The 27,056-nt window shown below is 43.8% G+C and overlaps 1 protein-coding gene across 1 annotated transcript in view; it reads left to right on the forward strand.

The window, feature by feature from the left end:
- The window catches only part of LOC311139774 (myocyte-specific enhancer factor 2D homolog), a 63,402-nt gene that overhangs the window by 25,280 nt on the left and 11,066 nt on the right, over window positions 1–27,056 (forward strand). Inside the window, exons 2-6 of the mRNA XM_084174722.1 lie at window positions 7,706–8,083; window positions 10,211–10,414; window positions 18,654–18,788; window positions 23,032–23,239; window positions 25,403–25,459. Coding sequence (XP_084030848.1) covers window positions 8,030–8,083; window positions 10,211–10,414; window positions 18,654–18,788; window positions 23,032–23,239; window positions 25,403–25,459 — 658 coding nt within the window. The 5' untranslated portion in view covers window positions 7,706–8,029. The remainder of the gene's footprint in view (window positions 1–7,705; window positions 8,084–10,210; window positions 10,415–18,653; window positions 18,789–23,031; window positions 23,240–25,402; window positions 25,460–27,056) is intronic.

The raw sequence follows: 27,056 nt of genomic DNA on the forward strand, positions 1-27,056 counted from the left end.
AAAGGGCCTTACATTTCTGACCTTACATGCAAAGATCTTCCCCATGTAGTGTAGCTGTTGATATTTTACTATCTTCAGTATACTATCTTCATCAACAATACAGATACAAATTGCTTATCTTTTAGGGGGTTCCTCGGGGCTCAATGCAAGGACCACTGCAGAATAGCTTTTATCAGTGTTAATCTGTTCCTTGTCTAAAGTGTCTCACACACTCTCCCTAGTTCAGTCAGTCAGTAGACACTCTCCAGGCCCTCTGCCTTCAATGTGAGAGCAGAGATTCTGCCTGACATCAGACATGGGAGGCTGACTCCCGCATGCATGAAGGGTAAAAGGTTGAGGCTTGAACACCCCGGGCAGATAAAGCAGCCTTTTCATGTGTGACCTCCCTGCAGCCCAAAACAAATCCCACTGACCGCTGCCTTTGAACTGTAGACCAATGTTATTATGGCAGGAGCCTCTACTATCTGAGTGTATAACATACAACTCAAAAGTGTTTTCTGTTTTAGTTTGAGTATTTTCAGTATAAACCTGTCACTTCTACAGTCTTTGGCAAATATAACAACCCCCTCCAGAGTTTCTCCTGTTTGCTTGTATATAATGGGCATTTCCATCTAAAAGGACCCATGAGCACACACATGTGAAGTTCATAGGAGCATGTCAAATTGGGTGTCAAATGAACGGTAAGAGTTTTAGAAATGAAGGCATATATAAATTTGTCAACCATTTTATAAGCAAAGGCTTTCATTTCTGGTCAAACAGATAGAAAAAGGGGTCTTGGACAACATTGACCAGAAAAATTATTGAAAGGTATTAGATGTACATCAAAACACTAATGTTGAAGTAAAGACCCCTGCCAACTAATATCAACACTTACAGTGCCTTCAGAAAGTATTCACACCCCTTGACTTTTTCCAAATTTTGTTGTGTTACTGCCTGAATTTTAAATGGATTTAATTGAGATTTTGTGTCACTGGCCTACACACAATACCCTATGATGTCAAAGTGGAATTATGTTTTTAGAAATGTTATGGCATGCCTAAATAAGTTCAGGAGTAAATATTTGCTTAACAAGTCACATAATAAGTTGCGTGGACTCTGTGTGCAATAATAGTGTTTAAGAAGATTTTTTATCATTTTTTAAAACATGATTACCCCACACATACAATTATCTGTAAGGTCCCTCAGTCGAGCAGTGAATTTCAAACACAGATACAACCACAAAGACCAGGGAGGTTTTCCAATGCCCCACAAAGAAGGGCACCTATTGGTAGGTGAAAAAAAAGAAAAGCAGACATTGAATATCCCTTTGAGCATGGTGAAGTTATTAATTACACTTTGGATGGGGTATCAATACACCTAGTCACTACAAAGATACAGGCGTCCTTCCTAACTCGGTTGCCGGAGAGGAAGGAAACCACTCAGGGATTTCACCATGAGGCAAATGGTGACTTTAAAACAGTTACACAGTTGAATGGCTGTGATAGGAGAAAACTGAGGATGGATCAACAACATTGTAGTTACTCCAAAATACTAACCTAAATGACAGAGTGAAAAAAAGGAAGCCTGTACAGAATAAAAAATATTCATAAACATGCATCCTGTTTGCAATAAAGCACTAAAGTAAAACTGAAAAAATGTGGCAAAGAAATGAACTTTTATGTCCTGCATACAAAGCGTTATGTTTGGGGCAAATCCAACACAACAAATCACTGAGTACCACTCTTCAAACTTTCAAGCATGGTGGTGGCTGCATCATGAATACTTTCTGAAGGCACTGTATATTTAGTTTTGGATAAATGATTTGCCTTCTGTAATTTTTAAGAAACATTGCCTTGTGCCTAGGGCTGTGGCGTTCATGAAATCTTGTCAGCCGGTGATTGTCAAGCAAATAATTGTCGGTCTCACGGTAATTGACCGTAATTAACATAAACACATTTAGCATCTCCAGGCTTCCACACATAGCCTACAAGCCACTGATGCAGTCCTTTGGAACATCTACATTTAAAAAAAAGTCTAATAAATCCATGTAATATAGCCTACACCTTCACAATAAATCTATTATTTATTTCAGACAGGTCTAAAGAAGCATAATATGAAGAGAATGTAGTCTATTTCAGAAGAACAGAATAGTATACTCTGAGTTGTCCTTATGTTAGGTCCTGACCTGGCTATGCCAAATGGCTGTGGGCTACACTAGTTCATTTAGCAGACAAGATTTGCTTAGAATTCCTTGGCATTATTTCGTAGTATGAAGAATACAATTGAACAAAGCTGAATAAAATAGAAAGGATATTTTCTCCAAACGATTTGAGGGAGTGCGCACTTGCGGCTATTCTGTGTTGTATGGTTAACAAAGAAATAGGTATTCCTATATGCTTAATTTAGAGTTATTAATGTAACTTTTAGTTGTTCTACAAACGTTGGGCTATATGTTTTGATTTTTAATACACTGTAAGGCTGCATGATGCGACTCTAATGATGATTTGAAAAAAGTTGCTTGAAAGGCTTGAGCTATGCTTTGTTTTTTGCACAGGCTGTGCACACGTCAGTCACTCATTCACAATTTGACAAGCACTTGATAATGCCTAGAATTTCACGCCGGCATCCCCTTTGTGTGGCCGTAATGCACCCAAAAATAATCCATGCCTTTTGCGGCCTGTGGCTGTTGTGCCCTTCTCCCTGAGTGCTGTGCGCTCCATCACGTGATCAGGTCTTTCTCACAGGCTACAAGTGAAGAACGACACATCGGGGACGGAACTGCGCGCGTCCTTATCCAATTCTGAGGTGCATATTGAAGATTTTGGAAGAACTGTCCACATTTACTTTTCATCAGTCAACAAGATGAGTAGGCCTAACGAACGGCAAAAGCACTAGCCTATGTCAATCTACTATCCCCCATAGTACAAAGGTTTACCTATTCTGTGCGAGAAATAAATATTCCAAACATAGTCTGGGACAGTTGTGGGATGCGATAGATCCCAAATTAATACAACCACTAGCATCAAAAAACTTTTTTTACGCAATGTGGCTGACGCAACAGATCAGAACGTTTAGCTTCAAATGTTGATCAACTATTAGGCTATTTCTTCACATTATAAGTGCAGCAATGAGCACATGGTAGTAGGCTATAAGTGCGAATGTTCCATTAGCGGAAAACACCATTATCAAAAGTGACCGCAAATGCAATTATGCATGTAATGCTTTTATTATAAAGGTGCATTTTTATGGTGAAAATTATCTTCCCCAAACTTGAAACTCATGCGCAGCTTATGTATGCCAGTTAGGCTCTACACTAAGTTATTTGGCCACTTTAGTTGTGATACAAACCTTTATTAAACCATATAGGCCTATGGGCTAGGCTACATGAGGTATGCGACTATGATTAGAAAAAGTAGCAAAAAAAAGGCATTGTTTCTTATGCTGAGGATCGTTCACAAGTGATAATATATAATTCACAAGTGATTGTCACCCATCAGACTATTCTTGATTTTAATCTTGTCTTTACATATACTAAATAATATATGTGTGAAATTTGTTTTGATTTAGAATGGACTATTATCAGGCACCTGTATCGTAATAGGGACAGCGGGAAATAATACATGTCATCTATGCACTTCAATAGCGAATGGGGGACGCTTTTCCCCGTGGTTTATTTTCATTACATTTAAATTTTGCCAGCCAGGTAGGCTATACTCCTTTTGTAAATATAAGCAATGTGCTTAATATTAGGAAAGTTGAAAAATAAATATAGTAGGCCTAGCCTATAGAAAGCTGATCCTCCTCTTTTTAGTAGAGGCCATCACTCTGTTTTCTCGCGCAATTGCCTAGCCTATTGAAATGTTGCGCAACATGAGCTCATGGACTCTCATGAAGTGTTTGATTAGATTTTCAAACACATTTGCATTGATGTCAGAGTGATTAGAGTGCTGAGTACCAGGCAGTTAGCAAGTTTGGTGGGCTACTAATGACCATCAGCAGCATCAGAGATTGGAGAAGCCTAATTACCGTGACTAAACGGTCACGTGGAATTTGACTGCTTTCATGACACGTGACCGCCGGTGTGGCGGTAATACAGTCACCGCAACAGCCCTACTTGTGCCTTGAAATTCCATTACCAAAAACCCTCATATCTTGAAGATATTTTCTTATTTATCTCCCTCATGAGGAGGGAGGATAATGAAATTGAACAGAAGAAACAAGTAAAGGAAGACCTACCAATTAGTTGTAGGGTTTTTACTGATATCAAGTTTGTTTATTAATTATTAAGTGATTCAAACTCGTAATTCTGTTACCAAATCGTTAACCGAATTACCGAAAAATCTGTAATGGAATTGCTGCAATTGAATTGGCTACAATGGGAAATCATAGTAGTCACAAACCACAGGTCACCTGCTACTGTCCTCCCTTCCACTGGCATACTGTTATGTTCAGATCATAACTGTTTTTTTCTTTCTTTCTGTCATCTGGTGGTCAAAGCAAGACTGTTAAAACAGTCTGGACAACACCTCCCTCCCTCTCACTCACTCACTCACTCACTCACTCACTCACTCACTCACTCACTCACTCACTCACTCACTCACTCACTCACTCACTCACTCACTCACTCACTCACTCACTAACTCTCCCTCTTTCTCTCGCTCTCCCTCTGCCACATTCTCTTTCTCCAGTTAATGTCACGTCCATTTACTGTAACAAGCATCCTCACCCACTGGGCACCGACCAACATCGCACGTCCATGGATGTTGAAATTTGGTCAGTCTGCCCTGGCCGGACCAAATTTCAACCAATCATACATGTCTATGTTTCACAAGTTTGGACAGTACAATAGACCAAGTAGAGAACAGTACAGTAAAGTAAAGAAGTAGAGTACAGTACACTAGCAGAGTACAGTATAATTTAATGTACTGAACGTATCTACTTTACTGTGCTCTGCTTTGCTGTACTGTACTGTACTCGACTCTACTGTGCTGTACTGTGATGTCCAAACTTGTGAAACATAGACGTCTATGATTGTTTCAGATTTGGTCTGGTCCGGACCAACTAAATGTGGTCTTGTTTGGGGGCGGAGCTCATTACAATAATAGCCAGTGTGTAGAATAATACCCAAATATGCAAAAGGAGGATGTTGCATATTTCTACCTTTTTGTGTACCTATTCAGGATACATTACCATGAAGAGAATGATATTCATATCCATAATTATGCATTTCTGTATAGTACAGATCAGGGACTCATGATGTAATTCCGTTACCGTAATTCTGTTACCAGATGTAAATCCACTTCACCTACTGTAGTTCAATAACCAAAATATATATATTTTTAAACTAAAGGTGTCATGTCATAGTTGACACCCTGTTCTTTCTGCAGACATCTTTGAATCTTAATCGGAGCAGATATTTAAGAGTTTTTGGAAAACCTTGTCGCTTAAAACACTGAGGGAAATGTTACTGTAATTATGTTACCAAACTTTGCATCTGCACAGTTCTTCCACTAAATGTGTTTTTGTGAAATGTTCTGTGTAAATTGTTCAAAGTAGTCCTTGTGCATTAAGTTGTATGGTTTGTTAAACTTTGAAAGTAAAAAATCTCAAAGCGTAATTCCGTTACCGTGGAAATGCCCTAATACAACCCCCTCCATATTTTCCATGTAAAACGAGAGCTGAAGCTGCCTCTAGTTCTTTTGTTAGGGCTTTCTTTTTAAGAGAACAATTATGACATGCATAACACCCTTTTCTCAGACTTCTCCCATTGTCCTGCCTCCAAGCCAAATACGTAGTGCATAATTCATGAAGAACTCATTGCCATAGTCAAGGCAATTGCATCAACTAAAAGCAAATGTGTGGTCCATGTCCGTGCACACACAGACACTGTCACGCCCTGGCTCTGGGGACTCTTATATGTTGAGCCAGGATGTGGATTTTTCTATGTTATAGTTTTCTATGTTGTGTTCTAGTTCATGTATATCTATGTTGGCCAGGGTGGTTCCCAATCAGAGGCAGCTGTAGCTTGTTGTCTCTGATTGGGGACCATACTTAGGCAGCCTGTTTGGCACTGTTTATTGTGGGATCTTGTTCCGTAAGGTTTGTTTTGGTGTATAACCTAGGACTTCACGTATCGTTTGTTGTTTTTGTTCGTGAGTGTACTAAATAAAGTATGTACGCCTATCACGCTGCGCCTTGGTCCGCTTTTCAGAACGATCGTGACAGACACACAGAATCCGTTCTATCACGTAATTGTTTGTTTTTTATTGTAATGGAAGCAGAGCAGGCATTAATCAGGGGGTGGTTTCACTGTTCTCTCAGGTAAACAATGTGGGTGATGTAGTGTTGAAAGTGTACTCAAGGCTTTCCAGATGCACTCACTCTCTAATGCAGTGACTCGGCTCCCACTGTCATGTGGGTGTGTGAATAGTACACAGTCTGGATGTATATATAGAGAGCTATTTTTAAGGCTGAACCACAAATAGTAGTAGTGGGGCTTAATTAAAATGGTCCATGCATCTGTTGCCATTCCCGGGTTGCGGTCTGCTTGTTCATTCATGAATTCATATGCACACATGTACTCTGCACTCTCTCATTTGCTGTCTCTCTTTTTGTTGTTACAAATTGCTATACATTGCAAAAAAAGTAATAATAAATCCCTGTTTAGTTAAAGGGGCAATCTGCAGTTGCTACACCCACTTTTGGACTAATTTTATTAATGATTTATACTAATGATATATGTATTGATTCTTAAAGAATATAACTTTAGAAATGCCTCATGAGCTTAGTTCAACTGTCACACCCCATCAGAACCCAAAATATAAGCTTGTTTTTACTCCAATGTTTGTAAACATTATAAATGTAAACAAACACTGTATAGCCTAAAAACATGGTTAAAATTGATCATTTTGATTATTATAGATGGTCAGTCCATAACTCTTTCTATGAATTTGAGAGTGGGTACATTTATCCAGTCCCATCCCTCAGCTTTTTACCAAAACAGAGATGGGGTGACTGCTTTGTTATTATTTCAACTGCGGATTTCACCTTGACTATTCTGTCTTGAATGAAATGTAAATAAATACACTCCGTTTCGTTATATTAAAGGGACACAGTGTGTTATCTAACATGGAACTGTGGAAAATGACCACAGTTTAGATAACAACACCTAGTGGTAATGATAACATTACTGGTTCAGTGACAGAATCCAAGAGCCTACTTCAAAACGCAACAGAAGCTCTGAGCACTAGCGTTCCGCCCACTCGTGGCGAGCAGCCTCACTGGGCCATGGGGCTGGGCTCTGCCTTCTGGGAATCACATGCAGCGTGTCAGGTCGGGCAGGCAGCGCGTTGCCGCGGGCGACCAACAGATCAGTTATGTTGCGGTGATGCCTCTAATAAAGTCGACACAGCACAGCACAGCAAGTGAGCCCCCGCAGTGCGCGCCAGGCTCACTTGCCCCCATGGGAGACACTAACCCCAAGAGAAGGGTTCCCCGTCCTTCAGTTCCCCCCGCTGCTGCGGCTGCTCTTTCGAAGCGTGCTTCTAATTTGTCCGAGAGGAACCCTGACTTAAATGCATCGCTTTGGTTTCTCTGTCGAGTACTGTGGAGGCTTAAAGGCTAAGACAATTGTTGATTTATGAAGGACGTTGGCAGGAATGGTACATGAACAATACCTCTAATACCTGAATCTCATACTGATCCAATGCTCTCTTCTATTTTCCAGGAGTAACACACCTGCAGTAAAGAGGGGAAGAAGATCCTAATTCAGAGGACCAGTGGATGACCTGCCTGCTGTACAGACCATGATCTGAAGGCCCCGCCACGTGGCCCCAGTCTTTCTTCTTCATTTTTTTCCTGCAGGGGTAAGAGCTCCTAGACCAGCTGGCTCAGACAGGTGGAGCGGAGGGAGATAGAGAGAGTGTGTAAGAGAAAGAGTGTGACAGCCAGGAGCCTAGTCGGCAACAGTGCCCACCAACGACCTCCACAGGACAGCCGTGCCCTCCGACCCCGCCACGCCCCCCGCCCCTCCCACCGCCAGACCGGAACCATGGGAAGGAAAAAGATCCAAATACAGAGGATCACAGATGAACGGAACAGACAGGTGTGTGTGTGGATAATGTTTATTTGAATGTAAAAACTCTTATCATGCCTATGACTACACCAGTATTGTTCCAAGACCATGAAAGGGTAAATGAGCCAACCGGTTAATGGGCTTTGGTTGATTGAGCTTATTGAGTAATGGATGTGATGCCTCTGCCATACCCCAAAGAATCCCTGGCTGAGTAAAACCTGAGTGTTTTAGACACTAGGTGGCCTGAGATCGTGCAATCAACTTACATTTCTTCTGTTAAATCTTTATGGATGCCCATTTTCATAGAACAGCACACACACAGACTCAAAATGCCTCAGGCATTCAAGCATTATGTTGATTCATCATTCTAGAAAAGTTGAGAGAAATATTGGTGAACCATCATCCTACTAGATGTTGATTACAAGAGACTGTCAATAGCACTAATGGATTGGCCCCGTCCCCAAGGCTATGGACTCGGACTGAAATTCAACAGCATATGAAATACATGTTGTGAAAAGAGAGCTTTAGAACCACTAATAGTTGACATAGTAATGGATTATTAACTGAACGCCGAATGCTACAGAGAGCATGAACACTCCTGAAACAATGCAGGTGCAGAAAGTAGAGCAGCTGGGGAGGTTGTGGTTGTCACTGTGGCTTCCTCCTCTCCTCGCCACACAACCACACTCATGCGAGGACACGGTAATGAAACAACTCATCCCTCTCATGGAGGATGTCTTGTTCTGTCGTTCGTTGCCATTGGTTACTTGCAATTCTATTCTTAATGTCAATTATGTTCAGCTTGTTTATCCTGGCATTCATGTCGAAGGAAGGATCAAGACTAATTATTGTCGAAGACTCGGTGTACCTCACGCCTCCCACAAATCAGAGTATTTCTCTTCATGATAAACAGGCGTATAATTGGTTATGAAAATCATTGGAATTGTATTGTTTATCAGATCTGTGAGCCTGGCTTGCCATTGTCCTCGCTGAACTTTCTTCCCCTTGTTTCTGTGTGTGTGTGCGCAAGGAGATGATTGTGTGAGTGTGTGATGGGGTTTGATGGAGGGGGTGGTAGGCGGTTGCCCATGGATACGACCCCGATATAATTTGATTTGTGGCAGCGGGAAGCAATGAGTGAGCAAGAACAAGGCAGGGAGAGAAAAGGAGGAAAAGGAGGGAGAAAAAAGAAAATGAGAGAGACGTAGACAGTGAGAGAGAGAGACGTAGACAGTGAGAGAGAGATGTAGACAGTGAGAGAGAGATGTAGACAGTGAGAGAGAGAGACGTAGACAGTGAGAGAGAGAGACGTAGACAGTGAGAGAGAGATGTAGACAGTGCGAGAGAGACGTAGACAGTGAGAGAGAGAGACATAGACAGTGAGAGAGAGATGTAGACAGTGAGAGAGAGACGTAGACAGTGAGAGAGAGAGACGTAGACAGTGAGAGAGAGAGACGTAGACAGTGAGAGAGAGAGAGACGTAGACAGTGAGAGAGTACAAGGAGAGAACACAAGCTGGCTCCTGCCCCACAGAGAGGTATCAGTATAACATGGGGGTGCTCAAGCAATTACAAAGGGAGAGGGGAGATGGAGAGAGTGAGAAAGAGAGAGCGCGAGCAGTTGAAGGTCTCACATGGCAGCTGTAGAACCTGCCTGTGTGGTTCCTTTCCGTGCATCTGCTTCCTCGTGCGCCTCTCTGATCCTGTCTACAGCAAAACAAACAAATTCAAATCCCTCATTTGCATAAATGCTTCACAATACCAAGGGAGTGGTAATAAACAACACCACAACACACTGCAGGACCTCATCCCTGTTGTCACCTTTAATTAGCTCTCTGTAGTGTGTTGTTTGTTCACACATTGGCTGTTCTCTAAGATACTTATTTAATTACTGTTATTGATATATTCCCTCACACTTTTATTACGTTTAACCTATTATTATACAGTACCAGAAATTCCTTCACTTTTATAGTATCGCTAATGTTATTTTTCTTCCTCTTTCCTTCTATGCCAAATATCCCCCTCCCCTTCCCAATATCACCTGCCAATCTCCCCCCTCCCTCCCAATACCCTCCCCCACAACATCCCTTCTCTACCACCCTCTAATATACCCCCCCCCCCCCCCCCCCCAATACCCACACCATCCCTCCCCTCCCAGGTGACGTTCACCAAGAGGAAGTTTGGCCTGATGAAGAAGGCCTATGAGCTGAGTGTGCTGTGCGACTGCGAGATCGCCCTCATCATCTTCAACCACTCCAACAAGCTGTTCCAGTACGCCAGCACCGACATGGACAAGGTCCTGCTCAAATACACAGAGTACAACGAGCCCCACGAGAGCCGAACCAACGTCGACATCATGGAGGTAATGGAGGGGGGAGAGAGGAGGAGGGAAGAGCAGGGAGGTGTTACTGTGTAATTCCCTGCAGGAGATGGTGAACAGGGTGGTTGTGTGTTTTGAGGTAGTGGGGGAGATGGGGGGGAGGGGAAAGGTGTTACAATATGGCATTTTAGTACAGTGCCATGGAGGAGAGGCGGTAATGAAATGGCTCGCTGTGTTTCATTTTGTTTTTACAGCCGTGGTTGTAATATAGTTGTAATTTGGTCTAATAAGGTCATAATATGCTAGTTTTGAAGGTAGTTTAGATTTGATAACACTTTATTTTAGGGTTTGCCTATAAACTGATCATTATTTTATTTTGCATAATTTTTTTAAAAACATTATGTTAATAAATTATGCAGGCAATATTTCTGGAGTGTTTGATGATTTATATTTGATAACAGGCCCATGTGACCTGATGTGATGTTTTCCTGATATCAGGAGCTGTTTTATGTTTGACTACCACCACTCTGGTCTGGAGGAGCGCTTTCAATCCATAGACATCAGGTCTCTATTTATGTAGCAGGAAAAGGGATGTTTTTTCATTTCTCTTTTCTTTTTTAGGCAACTGTTAGAGTTTTCAAGATCGCTTTTTTAGTTTCTTGTGCTTTTCGCTGTTGAATCCTTGGTTGAATCCAGAGTTGTTTAGATGTTGTGTTTGTCATAGCCAGAGTGAATGAATATAAACACAAGCTACAAGCCTTCATCATTCATTCCTCTTAAAGCAAATGTCTAGTGAGAGAGAGAGAGAGAGAGAGAGTGAGAGGGCAGCTACAGTAACTTCCATGACATTATCTCAGAGAGAGAGAGAGAGAGAGAGAGAGAGAGAGAGAGAGAGAGAGAGAGAGAGAGAGAGAGAGAGAGACTCATTTACACTCTGAATGCCATCTCAGTTATTCCACGTGGTAATGGACAGCTGCAACTTCTGTAGCAAATATTTCATGATCCGGTGACATGGTCTTCATAGAGCGAAAAGGCTTCACTGTATATAAATTATAAAAGTGGTAAGTTAATATTTAAAATAGCCAGTTAAAACGTATTTGAATCCATGAGGAAACCTTTATCAAGGCAGATAAATTAAACTGCACATCCATGTTGGTGAACAAAAGATATCCCTTGACCGCTCATTCGCTCAATGTAACCTCATTCACATTCCCTATCTAGAAAACTATCTCTATGCTCCTCCTCCTTCATGCAGCCCTCCATTTTGTGACAGAGTGGTTCCAGGGGGAACGGAGGCTTTTTGTTGGAGTGGCCTTGGAGCCCCGGCCAAGGCCAGGGGGTGGTGACAGCAGGTCCAGCTGTCCCTACCTCTGCCCTCCCTCCATGATCCCAGGCACCAGGCAGCCGGCCAGGCCTGGATGGATACTGGAACAGGCCCCACACGAGCCTGTAATCTGTCCACAGCACACTGGTGTACATGTAGGGCCTTCTAGAGCCGGCCCATGCTAGCTGCCCTCTCCATCTCTCTCTCCATCTCTCTCTCTCTCCATCTCTCTCTCTCTCCATCTCTCTCTCTCTCTCTCTCTCTCTCTCTCTCTCTCTCTCTCTCTCTCTCTCTCTCTCTGTCTGTCTGTCTGTCTGTCTGTCTGTCTGTCTGTCTGTCTGTCTGTCTGTCTGTCTGTCTGTCTGTCTGTCTGTCTGTGTGTGTCTGGATGGATGGATGGATGGATGGATGGCAGAGGTGAAGGCTTTCAGTGGGAGAGCTACATGGAGCTCCAGTTGCAGATGGCTCTTAAGTGTGTGTGCTAGTGTGCTGTGGCAGGGTGTTTGGCCGCTCCGGGCCACATTAGCTTAAGCTCCACTGGCTGTGTGTGTGTATGCCTCTGTGTGTGTGTATGCCTGCCTGTATTTGTGTGTAAGCCTTCATGTATGTGTGCATGCGCCTGCTCTGCAGTGGCCCGTGAGAATGCCTCATACAATATTCAGGCCAGATGAGAGCCTCAGCGCGGGTGTGTCACTGCCTGCATCCATATGAGGGTTCCCCAATGCATCTCCATCTCCTTTTGCAAGCCTCAGGCCCAGAGGCAAACCACTGTTCTGCTGCCAATCCCCAGACCGCTTGTTTAGTTTCATCTGTATTGTGTAGCGAAGGTGAGCAGGGAAAGAGGAGGAGAAAGACGGTGGGAGAGAGAGAGAAGAGGGGCTGAGCAGATAGGCACAAAATGTGTCCATTTGCCGCTCTGCCTCCCCGTGTCTCTCCCAGCAAGTGCTTTGGTGTATGAATTATGGAGTTGGATGCAGTCACGCACACACACTTAGTCATACGTTATGCTTACTATATACCATACGCACTCACACACACACGCACACACACACACACACACACACACAGTACATTAATATACACACACATACATATATAGACCCAATGCTCAAAAGCACTCATACTAACACTGAAATGTGTATACATACACACTCTCTCTCTCTCTCTCTCTCTCACACACACACACACACACACACACACACACACACACACACACACACACACACACACACACACACACACACACACACACACACACACACACACACACACACACACTCACAGACACACTCAATATTCTTCACACAGTTAGGCATTCCTTCACTCTAGTACACGGCTGGGTGGTGATGCATATGTACACACACAGCCTCTCTCTGTGCTGCACGTGTTGTGTGCGTAGTGTGTGTGTGTGGGCAGCCTGCCTCTACTGCCAGAACGTGTTAATCCGCTTGACTGCAGATCCCAATCAGGGGCGAGGGAAGGAAAAGCCAGGGAGAAAGAGCTCTGAAGGAGGAGGGAGATGAATAGCCAGGGAGAGGAGAGAAGAAGAAGAAGAGGGGATGCCCTTTTTCTTAAGCAGCTCAAGGAGGAAGGTCTTCCCACAGCATGGCTTAAAGACTTTGTCACTGCCCCGATTCAAGGTCACGGTGAGAGGAGCTCCTCACGACACGCACCACAAAACAGCACTTGGCAAGATTCCCCCTAAGTAATTGATTCCAATTACACTTTCTGAAATGGAGGCCCACCACCAAAGGGGGTTCTGGGTAGAGGCCAGGGCCCTTCGGAACTGTCCTATCACGACGCTGATGGTTCCCTAGGAGGCGGGCCTCCCTCTGTTGGCCTGACGATGCTCCCTCCCTCGGGACTAATCCCGTTTTGCCATGTCAACCAAATTCCTGGGACATCCCCTAAGACCTGTCATATCCCAATATCCTAATCGGGACAGGACAGGGTCAATGGGGGCTTCTCCTTATCACGTGGCCTCCAAAGGTCACATGACGCACCATGATCGCCATGGAGACGGTAATAGGTTTTATGATGATGCACCAGGGTGTGATGGTAAATGGCATCAAATCAGATTCCGTTTTTTGTTTTTGTTAAACAGGCACTTAGTCTGTTACTATGTTTGTTGTTGTTGCTGTCATTAGCATTTCATTATTCATCATGGCAAGCTAAATAAATAGTGTGATTTGATGCCTGAGTTGAATTGAATCTCAATACTTTAAAGAGCTTATGCAGCATTATGCCCATTTTAGACAGACTGTTAAATACAACAGGATGTGATTGCTCGGTCTCTGATACAGATCATATGCTCCTCCTCATAGGCATAAGTACACTGTCATCCTATGAAGCAAGCACAGGACGAGCTGCTATCTGACATCCGACATCCGGCAGATTCCAGACCATCCATATCCATTGAGGGCATGGTCCGCTACCTCTGTACTCTGAGGAAGCAAGCAATCGGCCCCTCCTGAGATAGATGGGGTCCATTAACCACATGTATAAGTAATAACACCCACCGCTGGCCATTGTTGTAATGGTGGGAGACATTCTTCAGGGATGTACTACTGTCGAATGAATGAGGAGGATAGAGCCGGACAGAGCCGCTATGGCCACTCAGTTTCCCCGATGCTGCCACGTTAGTGATGTGTTCTTTGGCAGCCCAGTAGTGTAGCAAGCAGAGGCTTTCGTTGTGCTCCATCAGGATGCCCTGGGGGGCTCCATGTACCTGAATGCGGGCAACTGCAAATGGGAATTGACATTACATTCTGCCTTTATGGACAAGGGCCCCAGCCCGTACTGCTCACCACATACTTCCATTCTAAAGAGAGAGAGAAGGTAGAATTGGAGAAAAGGAGAGATGGATGGCATTGTGAGAGCAAAAAGTAGAATGGGAAGCTGTGGGAATAGGTCAAGAGAGCAAGAGGGAGAGCAGGTCAAAAGAAGACAGGGGTGAGGAGAGAGATGGATAGACAGGAGATGGAGGGAAGGAGGAGGCAGGATAAGAGGATAAAGGAGGGCAGCAAAGGAGAGCATGGGGAGAATAGGAGGATGACGTGAGAGGACTGTATGGATCGATTATAAGATCAAAAGAGAGAAAGAGAACTGGATATAAATGGATAGAGTGAAAGAGAAGAGGGTGAAAGGTGATGGAAAGCGAGAGATACCGATGGAGAGCTGAAGACCGAAAGAGAAAGACCGAGCGACCGCGAGAGAATGAAAGTGAGAGCGAGGGAGAGCAGAAGATAGGACGAGAGTGCCAGAGGGGGAGGGGCAGGGAAGCTCACAGCCCAGCCAGCCAGACTGTGCTGCTCTGCAGGGGAATCTTACCCTGGCAACACAATAGAGGGCAGCACTTGAAAGAGTGTGCCAGCGGGGGAGAGGTGCAGAGGGACCGGTGAACAGATGGAGCTGACTGAGAGACAAGCTGATCAGCTGACCGACTTCTGCCAGTGTGTGTGTGTGTACCATTATATAGGACTGCCAGGTCCTATTGTCAGGGTAGTTTTGTATGTAGCGATTTTCGGTTTTTGTTGACAGTCTGCTGCATATGTCCATGACTCTACCACGTCCCCGCGCAGAGTTTTGTCACATGTTGTCATTGTCAGTTTTTAGCTTTTTAGGTCAGCACACACACGGATCACGTTTTCTATAAACAGTGCAGAATAAACAGTATGGTGGTTGAACAGTGTCAGTAAATTCTAGTGTCTAATTTAAACAGTGCACTGATTTGAATTTATATGCCTGAACAGAGAAATCGGGTACTGATGAAAGAATCATCCCCATGTGGGTGGAATGTATTTCATACTGTGTGTAATAATATGGATATAGTATATATTATGGATATCATACTATATATTATGGATAATAATATTGGCATCATATTTAAAGTTAATTTGATCTGTATTGGGGGGTTTAGCTCAGTAAACCTGGATTTAACTTCACAGTTTGGTAGCTAATGACTGCATTAGTCATTTTACATCTTTCATTCTCTGTGCCTCTCAGCTTGGCATTGAATTTCATGGTTTTGAGTCATCCTCTCTACACAGAGAACAGTGATCGTCCCTAGTGGGTGTCCTAGAGAACATCCACTTATCTGGTAATCAAATCTCCATCAGGCAGCACTCACTGTATGCTGGATAATACAGTCATCTTTCTGCCACACAATACTGTAGATACCCATTTATTTGTGTTGGTTTACTTAAATACACATTCCCCTTTTGCATATACAATAGAACAGAATAGTACATCTGTCATGTAAAATAATTTGCCACTCTCTAGGTTAGAATCCATTTTGCTAGTGTTGGGATCTGGTTTGCTGTTTGGTCCAGATCCCAATGGCAAAGCTACTTACAGTAAAGCTTGTTTCCAGAATAATCTCAAAAGAAGACCCTTTCCACTGTACATTAGAGCTGAAATGGCCTGACTACTTTAGCTCTGTGGCTGGCTAACACCATGGTGTGCTTCCGTTTCACCCCTTACCCTTTACTTCGCTCTTTTGTTGGCGTGACGCTTCACACCAATTTAGAGGTGCTGTTGATTAACATACAGCAAGAGTGTAGTAGTAGTGTTCTTTAACAATATGCAGCATTACAATTACTTTGCAAGTTGTACAGAGATGTCGACCAGGTAGCCTAATGACTAGAGCGTTGGGCCAGTAACCGAAAGGCCGCTGGTTTAAATATCTGAGCCAACAGATGAAAAAAAGCACTTAACATTAATTTGCTCCAGGAGCGCCGTACTACTATGGCTAACCCTGTAAAACAACTCATTTCACTACATCTAACTGGTGTATGTGACAGTAAAACATATCATCTATAGATATATTTCTATATTTTTTTGTTGTTGAAAATGTTAGTCATTGTCCAGTAATACAGTGGCTTGCAACCTGGAAATAAAATTGATTTTTGGGGGGTTTGTATATTTTCATTTACACAACATCCCTACCACTTTGAAGATGCAAAATTATTTTTTTTGTGAAACAAACAAGAAATAAGACAAAAAACAGAACTTGAGCGTGCATAACTATTCACCCCCCCCCCCAAAGTCAATACTTTGTAGAGCCACCTTTTGCAGCAATTACAGCTGCAAGTCTCTTGGGGTATGTCTCTATAAGCTTGGCACATCTAGCCACTGGGATTTTTGCTAATTCTTCAAGGCAAAACTGCTCCAGCTCCTTCAAGTTGGATGGGTTCCGTTGGTGTACAGCAATCTTTAAGTCATACCAGATTCTCAATTGGATTGAGGTCTGGGCTTTGACTAGGCCATTCCAAGACATTTAAATGTTTCCCCTTAAACCACTCGAGTGTTGCTTTAGCAGTATGCTTAGGGTCATTGTCCTGCTGGAAGGTGAACCTCCGTCCCAGTCTCAAATCTCTGGAAGACTGAAACATGTTTCCCTCAAGAATTTCCCTGTATTTAGTGCCATCCATCATTCCTTCAATTCTGACCAGTTTCCCAGTTCCTGCCGATGGAAAAACATCCCCACAGCATGATGCTGCCACCACCATGCTTGGGATGGGGTTCTCGGGCTGATTAAAGGTGTTGGGTTTGTGCCAGAGATAGCGTTTTCCTTGATGGCCAAAAAGCTCAATTTTAGTCTCATCTGACCAGAGTACCTTCTTCCATATGTTTGGGGAGTCTCCCACATGACTTTTGGCGAACACCAAACGTGTTTGCTTATTATTTTCTTTAAGCAATGGCTTTTTTTATGATCACTCTTCCGTAAAGCCCAGCTCTGTGGAGTGTACTGCTTAAAATTGTCCTATGGACAGATACTCCAATCTCCGCTGTGGAGCTTTGCAGCTCCTTCAGGGTTATCTTTGGTTTCTTTGTTGCCTCTCTGATTAATGCCCTCCTTGCCTGGTCTGTGAGTTTTAGTGGGCGGCCCTCTCTTGGCAGGTTTGTTGTGGTGCCATATTCTTTCCATTTTTTAATAATGGATTTAACGGTGCTCCGTGGGATGTTCAAAGTTTCAGATTTGTTTAAATAACCCAACCCTGAACTGTACTTCTCCACAACTTTGTCCCTGACCTGTTTGGAGAGCTCCTTTGTCTTCATGGTGCCGCTTGCTTGGTGGTGCCCCTTGCTTAGTGGTGTTGCAGACTCTGGGGCCTTTCAGAACAGGTGTATATATACTGAGATCATGTGACAGATCATGTGACACTTAGATTACACACAGGTGGACTTTATTTAACTAATTATGTGACTTCTGAAGGTAATTGGTTGCACCAGATCTTATCTAGGGGCTTCATAGCAAAGGGGGTGAATACATATGCACTCACCACTTTTTAGTTATTTATTTTTTAGACATTTTTGAAACAAGTTATTTTTTTCATTTCATTTCACCAATTTGGACTAGTATGTCCATTACATGAAATCCAAATAAAAATCAATTTAAATTACAGATTGTAATGCAACAAAATAGGAAAAATGCCAAGGGGGATGAATACTTTTGCAAGGCACTGTAACTCCTTATTTCAGACATCTTTGTTGATTTGTGTAGAGTAGACCTTTAAAGGTGGTTAGCTTTGAAACGATGGTCATAGATGTTGTAAACATTGACATTGACCTTCCTGGAACGATGGATGAAATATTATCTGAGGCTCAGAATCATGTTATTGGTCTTGTTCGAATGCTATCACTGTTCTTGACTCAAATTGATATCCTTTTCTTTATCATTATTAGAATTTAAATGGTGGTACAGTCTGGTGTTCCGTGTAGCTCAGTTGGTAGAGCATGGCGCTTGCAAGCCAGGGTTGTGGGTTTGATTCCCACGGGGGGCCAGTATGAAAAAATTTATGCACTCACTAACTGTAAGTCGCTCTGGATAAGAGCGTCTGCTAAATGACTAAAATGTAAAATGTAATGGGTGTTGTTGACAAAATTGTGCGTTAAAATGAAATGTTTCCCCCCTCATCCTCCTTCCTCTGCTTCTTCCTCCTCTAACCGCTTCAGACGTTGCGAAAGAAGGGCTTTAACGGTTGCAACAGCCCCGAGCCGGACTGCGATGACTCCATCGACCAAAGCCCGCTAAACGACGACAAGTACCGCAAGAACGAGGACCTGGATATCCTGTTCAAGCGCTATGGCGTGAGTACCATCGTCTTCTCGTCACGTTCTCTAACCTCCCTCTCTCTCCTCTCTCTCTCCGTTGTGGGAACGAACGGACCAAGGCTCTGAACAAGAAAGAGCATCGGGACTCAGAGAGCCCAGACCCCGAGGAGCCCTTCTCCCTCACCCCCCACACTGAGGAGAAATACAAAAAAATTGACGAGGAGTTTGATAAAATGATGCAGAGCTATAGGCTGTCAGTGAGTACCGTGAGCTGTACCGTAACTGCTGTGTTACTGGACCGGACTGGATTTTACCCAGAGCCGGTTGCAGACAGCAACCCAAATACTCACAGAGCACCCCACCACCCCCCACTCCCCTCCATCTCTCACCCACCTCTTTACCCACAATCCCCCTCTGATCGTGTGTGCCCGGGCAAGGAGGTCGGGGGGAGGAGCTCAACAGTCTGATTGGAGAGTGGTCACAACCAACCATTTAGGAAGTCATCGTAAAGGCTTCATAAACATGACATAACATGTCTCAGGAATCAGTCATAAGCTATTGACAGATTTCATAAAGACTACATAAAAATGGCATATGATGATGCCATGGCAAACGGGGCATAGCACATTCAAAGCAATACTTCTCATTATGCATTGTCACCACTTCGTTAGAGTGAGAAAAATGGCACAAATTAATGCTTTTAAAGGGCGTTAGTTTTACAGATAAAGTGTGACCATCTAGGTTCCGATAGGTCGTTCCTCATTTTCCAGGGTGTTTGTCAGACACTCTCCAGGGCTGCCTTATAATTGGCATGCTGCCACAGTTTATCGCCCCTTTATTCCTCTCTCTGGTGCCAATTCTTTAATGATTCATTATTTTCCATCAGGTCTCAATAATGCCATTAATGTCAGTTTAATGAGGAGCACTCAATTTACAACCAGGCTTCCTGTCTGATCTGGCCTCCCTATTGGTCACGATGGATGGGACTTTGTCTATCGAGTTCCCGTCGGGCCAATGTGAAGAACTTTACTGCTCACAGGATGAGCTGAACTGGAGATATACACACCTATCCCTGACTTAAGCCCTGGTTTCTTAGAATGTATTATGCAACATGTACTACAATGTATTGCATAATCTGTATTATGCAGGATATTGTCACTAAGACAAAAAATCCAATGGTGATGGAAAGGTTTTGTTATCCAAAACTGATAATATTATCACACACCCAACCACTCGCTTACATTACAGCAGCGGTTCAGCAAAAAAGTTGAATGTCTCTCTATCGAATCAATTCAGTGAATACCGCTTATCCTGCATTTAACCTAAGCCGTATCTCCAACACTTTGGTGTTTGTGGTGAGCTGAAATGGCTCCTAAAAGCATTTCTGAGTAGAAAGAAGAAGAATAGAAATCAATCTGCCACCCCTTGGAGAGTGTTGCTCCCGCCCCAGTCGATTGGAAGCAAGCGTGCACTGGCTTTGGCCCCCCATCCCCCGTCTTGCCCGGCACACCTTTCACAGGGCCTACTGTAGCAAACGGAAGCATACAGCACCAATCTCCCCAACAGCATCATAATCCACCAACATGACAGCTAGGGGGCTGGGATATACATGCTTAATCCCACTCGTACTGCAATCCCCGGAGGCGAGTAGAAAGCACTAGGGGAGCATGGGGAGACTAGCTAGGCTAAGCAGTCTATAGGCATGTACAGGATTATAAGGCAAGACTGGAATTTGGCCATTGGTGACACCGCGGATTTAGCTGCTCAGATTTAAGTGATGTTCCTTGATAGTGTTTTCAATGTTATGTGTTTCCTGTTGTGTTTGTTTGAAATAGGCTGTGACTGTCAGACATTTTTTACTAAAAAGAGAGACAAATTTGACCTATTTCTCTGTTTATTGAAATTCTTAAAAATCTTCAAAGCACTCGTTTTCCCTCCTGTATTCCAACAATACTAAGAGAAAAGCTGAGCATTATTTTAGTAAAACAATTCAATCTAATTGTATTATACAGAGTATTCACTGGTGAGATCAACATTGTAGTCAAATGTCAAGGACCTTTAAAGGTCAACCGAACGCTGTTTGGAAGTTGTTTTTGTGGTTTTAATCCATCACTGCTAAACAAATAGGATGAGACGTTCCCTAAAGTTGAAAGGGAAACTTTCAAAGGCTTCTAGGACAAGAGGGAGGGAGGGAAAGTAGAGCATGAGTTTAATTAATTCTGATACCCTCACATCTAGGAAATACACCAATGTAGAGCTCCGCTGAGAAAAATAGGTTCGTTTTTTGTTATGCTGTTGTAGAAGACCTTGAGCTGCCTTCAACGAACCCACTTAGCCCGAGGAAAAGCTGAAAGACTATTATTTATCCAATATGATTCATTTTAGGGCCTTTGTAATGCCATGTACTTGACACAATGAATGAGTCAGTCTACTCTAGTATTAAGATTATGCACACTGACAGTTATCTGACCTAACATAGCAATACCACTGCATAACTTGTTCTCCAAGAGACATCTGTCCAAACGGCACACCACAGCACAGTTTAGTGTACATCAGTGTAGTATTAAACAGTGTTTGAATGAGTATACGATAAGTGTGTGTAGGAAGTGCCGTCCCAGTGCTGTATGCTCCACGTTTCCACACCTCTGCCCCCTCACACTAACCCAACCTCCATCCATCCCTCCACCCATCCATCCCTCCCTCCTCTCTGCCTGGCCAGTGTGCAGTGCTGCAGTGCTGAAACCTGCTGCCTTATATTGTAGACTACCTCCCCAGACGCCAGACCTGCCCACCAGCATGCCCAGTAGGCTCACCTTTTTGGTCTTTCTATGTCTTTCTCTGTCTCTCTCTTTATCTCTCTCTCTCGCTTTCTCTCTGTGTGTCTCTCTCTTCTCGTTCTCTCCCGTCCCCTCCCCTCTCTCTCTCTCTCTCTCTCTTTCTTTCTCTGCCTCTCTCTATCTCCGTTTCTGGTGATCTGGGATTTGAGACATCTCTATTACTGCGGAGTCCAAGGCAGATTGGTTTTGTCTCCATAGTCCCCTGAACATTCTTGCCATATACAGCATATTGAGTGAAGTTGTGTACGTGACATGACACCCTCGCAGGTCTTATGGGTCAGAGGAGCTACAGCACTAGTGAAAGCCCGGATGCCTATCTGTCTTTACATTACCTAGCACTGTTGTTGTTCGTCACTATAACAAGATATTGCAGACACAGACTAATACTCAGTCTACTGAAATACTAATAAAGAAAGGAAAAGGTTACACTCAGTCTCGCCACATTGACAAATGGTGTGTCACAAGAATGACAGGACTATTATCAGATAATGAGAGATATACTACAAAACACATGTCTCCCCTGCTCCCATCTCTTCTACTGTATAACATCACACATACATCCCAGATGGAAAGTTGTGGAATACACTGTAGGCTAACGGGAAGGAAGGTCGATATGATGGACAGAGTAGAGCATCTTCTTCCTCTCTTTAAACTGGGTCCCACTCAGCACATGCAGTACCAGGCCACGCTTGGCCCATATTCTATAAATAGAGGCCCTGCCTGCTTTCTGCCATGATGAGGAACAGGGTGAAATGGGTTACAGGCAGAAGAGGGGACAACCCTGGTCTGGGTCCTGTCTCTGACTAGGACCTGGTGTTGGGCTGGGTCACACGGCTAGTATTATTTAGCTGACTCAGGACCTGTTCAAAGCTATTTGCTAACTACACTTCTTATACTTTGAGAAAGCACTCCTTGATACTTTAGAGAACGTTTTAGTGACTAGTTATATACATTTTTAAGGGTGAACGTTTACTTCCAGGTAAAAGTAAGCAAATTAGCAGTCAACTTCTCAGGTAGAGGCTACATATCAGATACTCAAAGTTCCATGCTCTGTGCAAAAATAAAAAATAAACTGACAAAACCATCTGACTTTTCTCTGATAGTTTCTCTTCAATTTTCCCTGCAATTAAAGATGCTATATGGGGTAATGAAATGTATAATGTGATGTACAGTATGACATGTCACCAATAACCAATGCAATAACAATCCCATGTAGCTTCTATGATGTACACATAACCTTGCATGTGATCTGAAAGCAAACACTTTTTCAGCTTCTTGTTTCCACAAGTCACTTGCATGCTAATGAATCCTGTGCGTTAGTATGTGTGTGTGCTTGTGCGTGCACATGCTTCTGAGAGTGTGTCTTAGTGTCTGTACCATTATACATGTGCCCATCGTGCGTGTACATTTCTAAGCCCCTCCTCTTCCTGTCTCTCCTCCAGTCAGCCGTCCCACAGCCCAACTTCTCCATGCCCGTCACGGTGCCGGTGTCCAATCAGAACTCTCTCCAGTTCAGTAACTCTGGCGGCCTGGTCACCACCTCCTTCGTCACCTCCACCCTCACAGACCCCCGCCTGCTGTCACCACAGCAACCATCTCTCCAGAGGACCGCTGGGTCTCCAGGGTTACCACAGCGACCGGCCAGCGCAGGTAAGGAACAGAGTGGACAGTGGTTAATGGTTGACATCAGCACAAGTTCAAGTTTTATTTGTCACATGCACAAGTACAGTGAAATGCTTAACTTGCAAGCCCTACCCAACAGTGCAGTAATATTGAAAAAATGCATTATCAAAATAGTATAACTAATAATACAAAATAAAAAAAATACAAAACACGAGAAATAAGAGAGGAAGCTATATACAGGGTCAGTGCCAGTACCACATTTACAATGTGCAGGGATACTGGAGTATTTGAGATGTACTGTACATGTAGGCAGGGATTAGGAGAAAGTGACTGGTAGCAGGATACATAATAATAATAATAATAATAATAATAATAATAATAATAATAATAATAGTAAACAGTATTGTGTGTGTGTGTGTGTGTGTGTGTGTGTGTGTGTGCAAGAGTGTCAATGTAGGCGTGATAGGCAGATTATACACAACATTAGGAACACCTGCTCTTTCCATGACAGACTGACCAGATGAATCCAGGTGAAGGCTATGATCCCTTATTGATGTCACTTGTTAAATCCACTTCAATCAGTGTAGATGAAGGGGAGGAGACAGGTTAAATAAGGATTTTTAAGCCTTGAGACAGTGTATGTGTGCCATTCAGAGGGTGAAAGGGCAAGACAAAATATTTAAGTGCCTTTGAACAGGGTATGGTAGTAGGTGCCAGGCGCACCGGTTTGTCTCAAGAACGGCAACGCTGCTGGGTTTTTCACGCGCAACAGTTTCCCGTGTGTATCAAGAATGGTCCACCACCCAAAGGACATCCAGCCAACTTGACACAACTGTGGGAAGCATTGGAGTCAACATGGGCCAGCATCCCTGTGGAACGCTTTCGGCACCTTGTAGAGTCCATGCCCCGACGAGTTGAAGCTGTTCTGAGGGCAAAAGGGGGTGTGCAACTCAATATTAGGAAGGTGTTCCTAGGGTTTGGTATACTCTGTGTATATGTAAACAGGGCTGAAAAGTGACTGGTAGTAGGAATATATAAATACGTGGTGTAATATAATAATGGAAATATATACATGTAAACAGGAGTAATAATGACTAGTAGCAGGTTAAATAGATTAATACTAATGGTAATGGCAATCAATAATCAATTAACAGCAGTGTAGTGGTAGTAATAGATCTAATCAATAATCATTTTAGCAGCAGCGTAGGTGTGAGGGAGAGCAGTAGTTGATAGCCATTTAACAGTCTTCTGGCCAGGGGATATAAGCTTTGGTAATTTTTCAGGCTTTTCTCAGACACCGCCTGGCATGTACTTCCTGGATGGCAATTATGCACTTGGCTGTCTGCACCACCCTCTGTAGGGCTTTCCTGTCGAGGGTGGTGCAGTTGCCATACCAGACAGTGATACAACCAGTCAGGATGCTCTCGATGGTGCAGCTGTAAAAGTTCCTAAGGATCTGAGGGGCTATGCCAAATTGTTTCAGCGTCCTAAGGGAGAATCGGCACTGCCGTGCTTTCTTCACGACTGTGCTAGTGTGAGAGGACCATGTTAAGTCCTCAGTGATGTGGACACCAAGGAACTTGAAGCTCTTGACCCTCTCCACTGCGGCCCCGTCGATGTCGATGTGGGTGTGCACCCACCCTGGTTTCCTGTAGTCCACGATCAGCTCCTTGGTCTTGCTGACGCAGAGGAAGAGGTTGCTGTCTTGGCACCACACTGCCAGGTCTCTGACCTCCTCCCTGTTAGTGAACAGGCCTACCATCGTTGTGTCGTCAGCAAACTTGATGATGAAGTTAGTTGTGCGTGGCCACACAGTCGTGGGTGAACATGGAGTACAGGAGGGGGCTAAGCAAACACCCCTGGGGGGCCCCCTGTTAAGGGTCAGCATGGTGGAGGGATTGTTGCTTACTCTTACCACCTGGAGTCTGCCTGTCAGGAAGTCCAGGATCAAGTTGCAGAGGGAGGTGTTCAGTCCCTGGGTCCCGAGCTTGGTGACGAGCTCGGAGGGCACTATGGTGTTGAACGCTGAGCTGTAGTCGATTAAACAGCATCAATGTTATACAATGTTATGGATTCAGCATTATGCATGTTTCTTCATGTTTTCTTAGCAGTTCTTACCATTCAAATCAACTCGTATGTACAACTTGTCCTTTTCAACATGGCCGCCGTCTTCTGTTCTTCCTTCCACAGGTGCTCTATTAGGAGGTGAACTGAACAACTCCAACGGAGGATGCCCGAGCCCAGTTCGTAAGTGACGTCTACTTCTGCTAAAATGTCTAGTTGTGTTTGAGTAGTTTTTACTTAGCAAATAAGATGATACCATATACACAGTGAACTGCGTCTCTCTGTTGTAGCTGTGACAATAGATTAATAGCTTGTTAGTTTTTACCCTACATGGCTTTCCTTGATTTGATGAGAGTTGTGGGTTATAGTAAAGCATAAAAGGTGTATGGATTACACTTTGGGACAGACTCCACTGTTTGATGGCAGAGAAAAAGATGTCAGGATAGCTGGTGGATGGCAACAGCCACAAACACTGACAATGGCACTTATGTACTCAAACAAACACATACACATACACACACACCTGTTGGCCAGCGACAGTTGAGGGTCACAGGAAAGCCGCTTGTAAATAGCCCAGGGGGTTGATGGGAAAGAGAACGAGAGAGAATGAAAGACTGAGGAAAAATGGGAGAAAGAGAGGTAGAGCGAGACATGAATGACATGAACACTCTGGCCTAACATCTCCACCGTCTCCTCACCCCCCTTCATCTGTCTCCCCTGAACCCGCTGTCTCCCTCTCTCTCTCTCTCTCTCTCTCTCTCTCTCTCTCTCTCTCGCTCTCTCTCTGTCCTTCTCTCCCTCTATCGCAGCTGTTCCCGCATGTCCCCCCCCCCCCCCTTTCCACACACACACTCCAATCCCCCCTGGTTCAAACTGTACCTTGTCTTGGCAGAGCCATCTCCTCAGAGGTGACTTTGACACTGGCCAGAGCCTCCCTTCTAATCCAATTCCTCTCAGCATACAGTCATAGGTAGATGACAATATTATCAGATATTGTGCTACAACATCTTCCCCAAAACTGAATGGCTGTATTATTGTATTGAGAATAATATGTTTTTCTATTTGTGACTAAGGCACTAAGCACCAAATCTTAACTTATATTTTGTGAGCATAGGTTCGGCTTTTACATTGATATCAATGAAAGACTCGTACGACAATGAGTTACACACTCATATCTCAAGTTTCAGAATCAGACCCAAGTCACAAAGTCATGGAACAGGGAACACCGTAGTCACAATGCCTTTCTCTCTCTAAAGTGGGGTTGTCTCAGTAACCCTCCAGTGCAGTAAACAGAGCGGTGGTCCCAAGACACAGCTCAAGTGACTCACCCTGCTAGCCCGCTGTCTCTCTCTCTCTTCCCCCTCCTCCCTCGTTCTCTCCCTCCACATCCCGTCCTCCTCCCTCTCGCTCTGTCGTTCTCAGCTGTTGAACACAGGCCCAGGCTCTGGGCTCAGGGAATGTCACCATTGACGTCACCCGGCATTCCTGAGATTCCCACGCCTGACACTGGGTAATAGGAGTAGAGCCTGGGAGAGAGAGCACACGCGGAAACACACACATAGGCTTGCACACACACACACACACACACACACACTCACACACACACAGAGGTACATACACACACAGGTATACACTAAAACACATATGTTGATACATACATACAACACATAAATACTTAGAAACATACATGAGCATGTTCTTACACAAACACATGCATGGATAAACATTCACATAGACACATAATGAGTGTGAATTCTTACACACTAGAGCCCTGTTGTTC

The sequence above is a fragment of the Coregonus lavaretus genome (genome assembly GCF_964263955.1).
Source record: "Coregonus lavaretus genome assembly, chromosome: 13".
NCBI lineage: Eukaryota > Metazoa > Chordata > Actinopteri > Salmoniformes > Salmonidae > Coregonus > Coregonus lavaretus.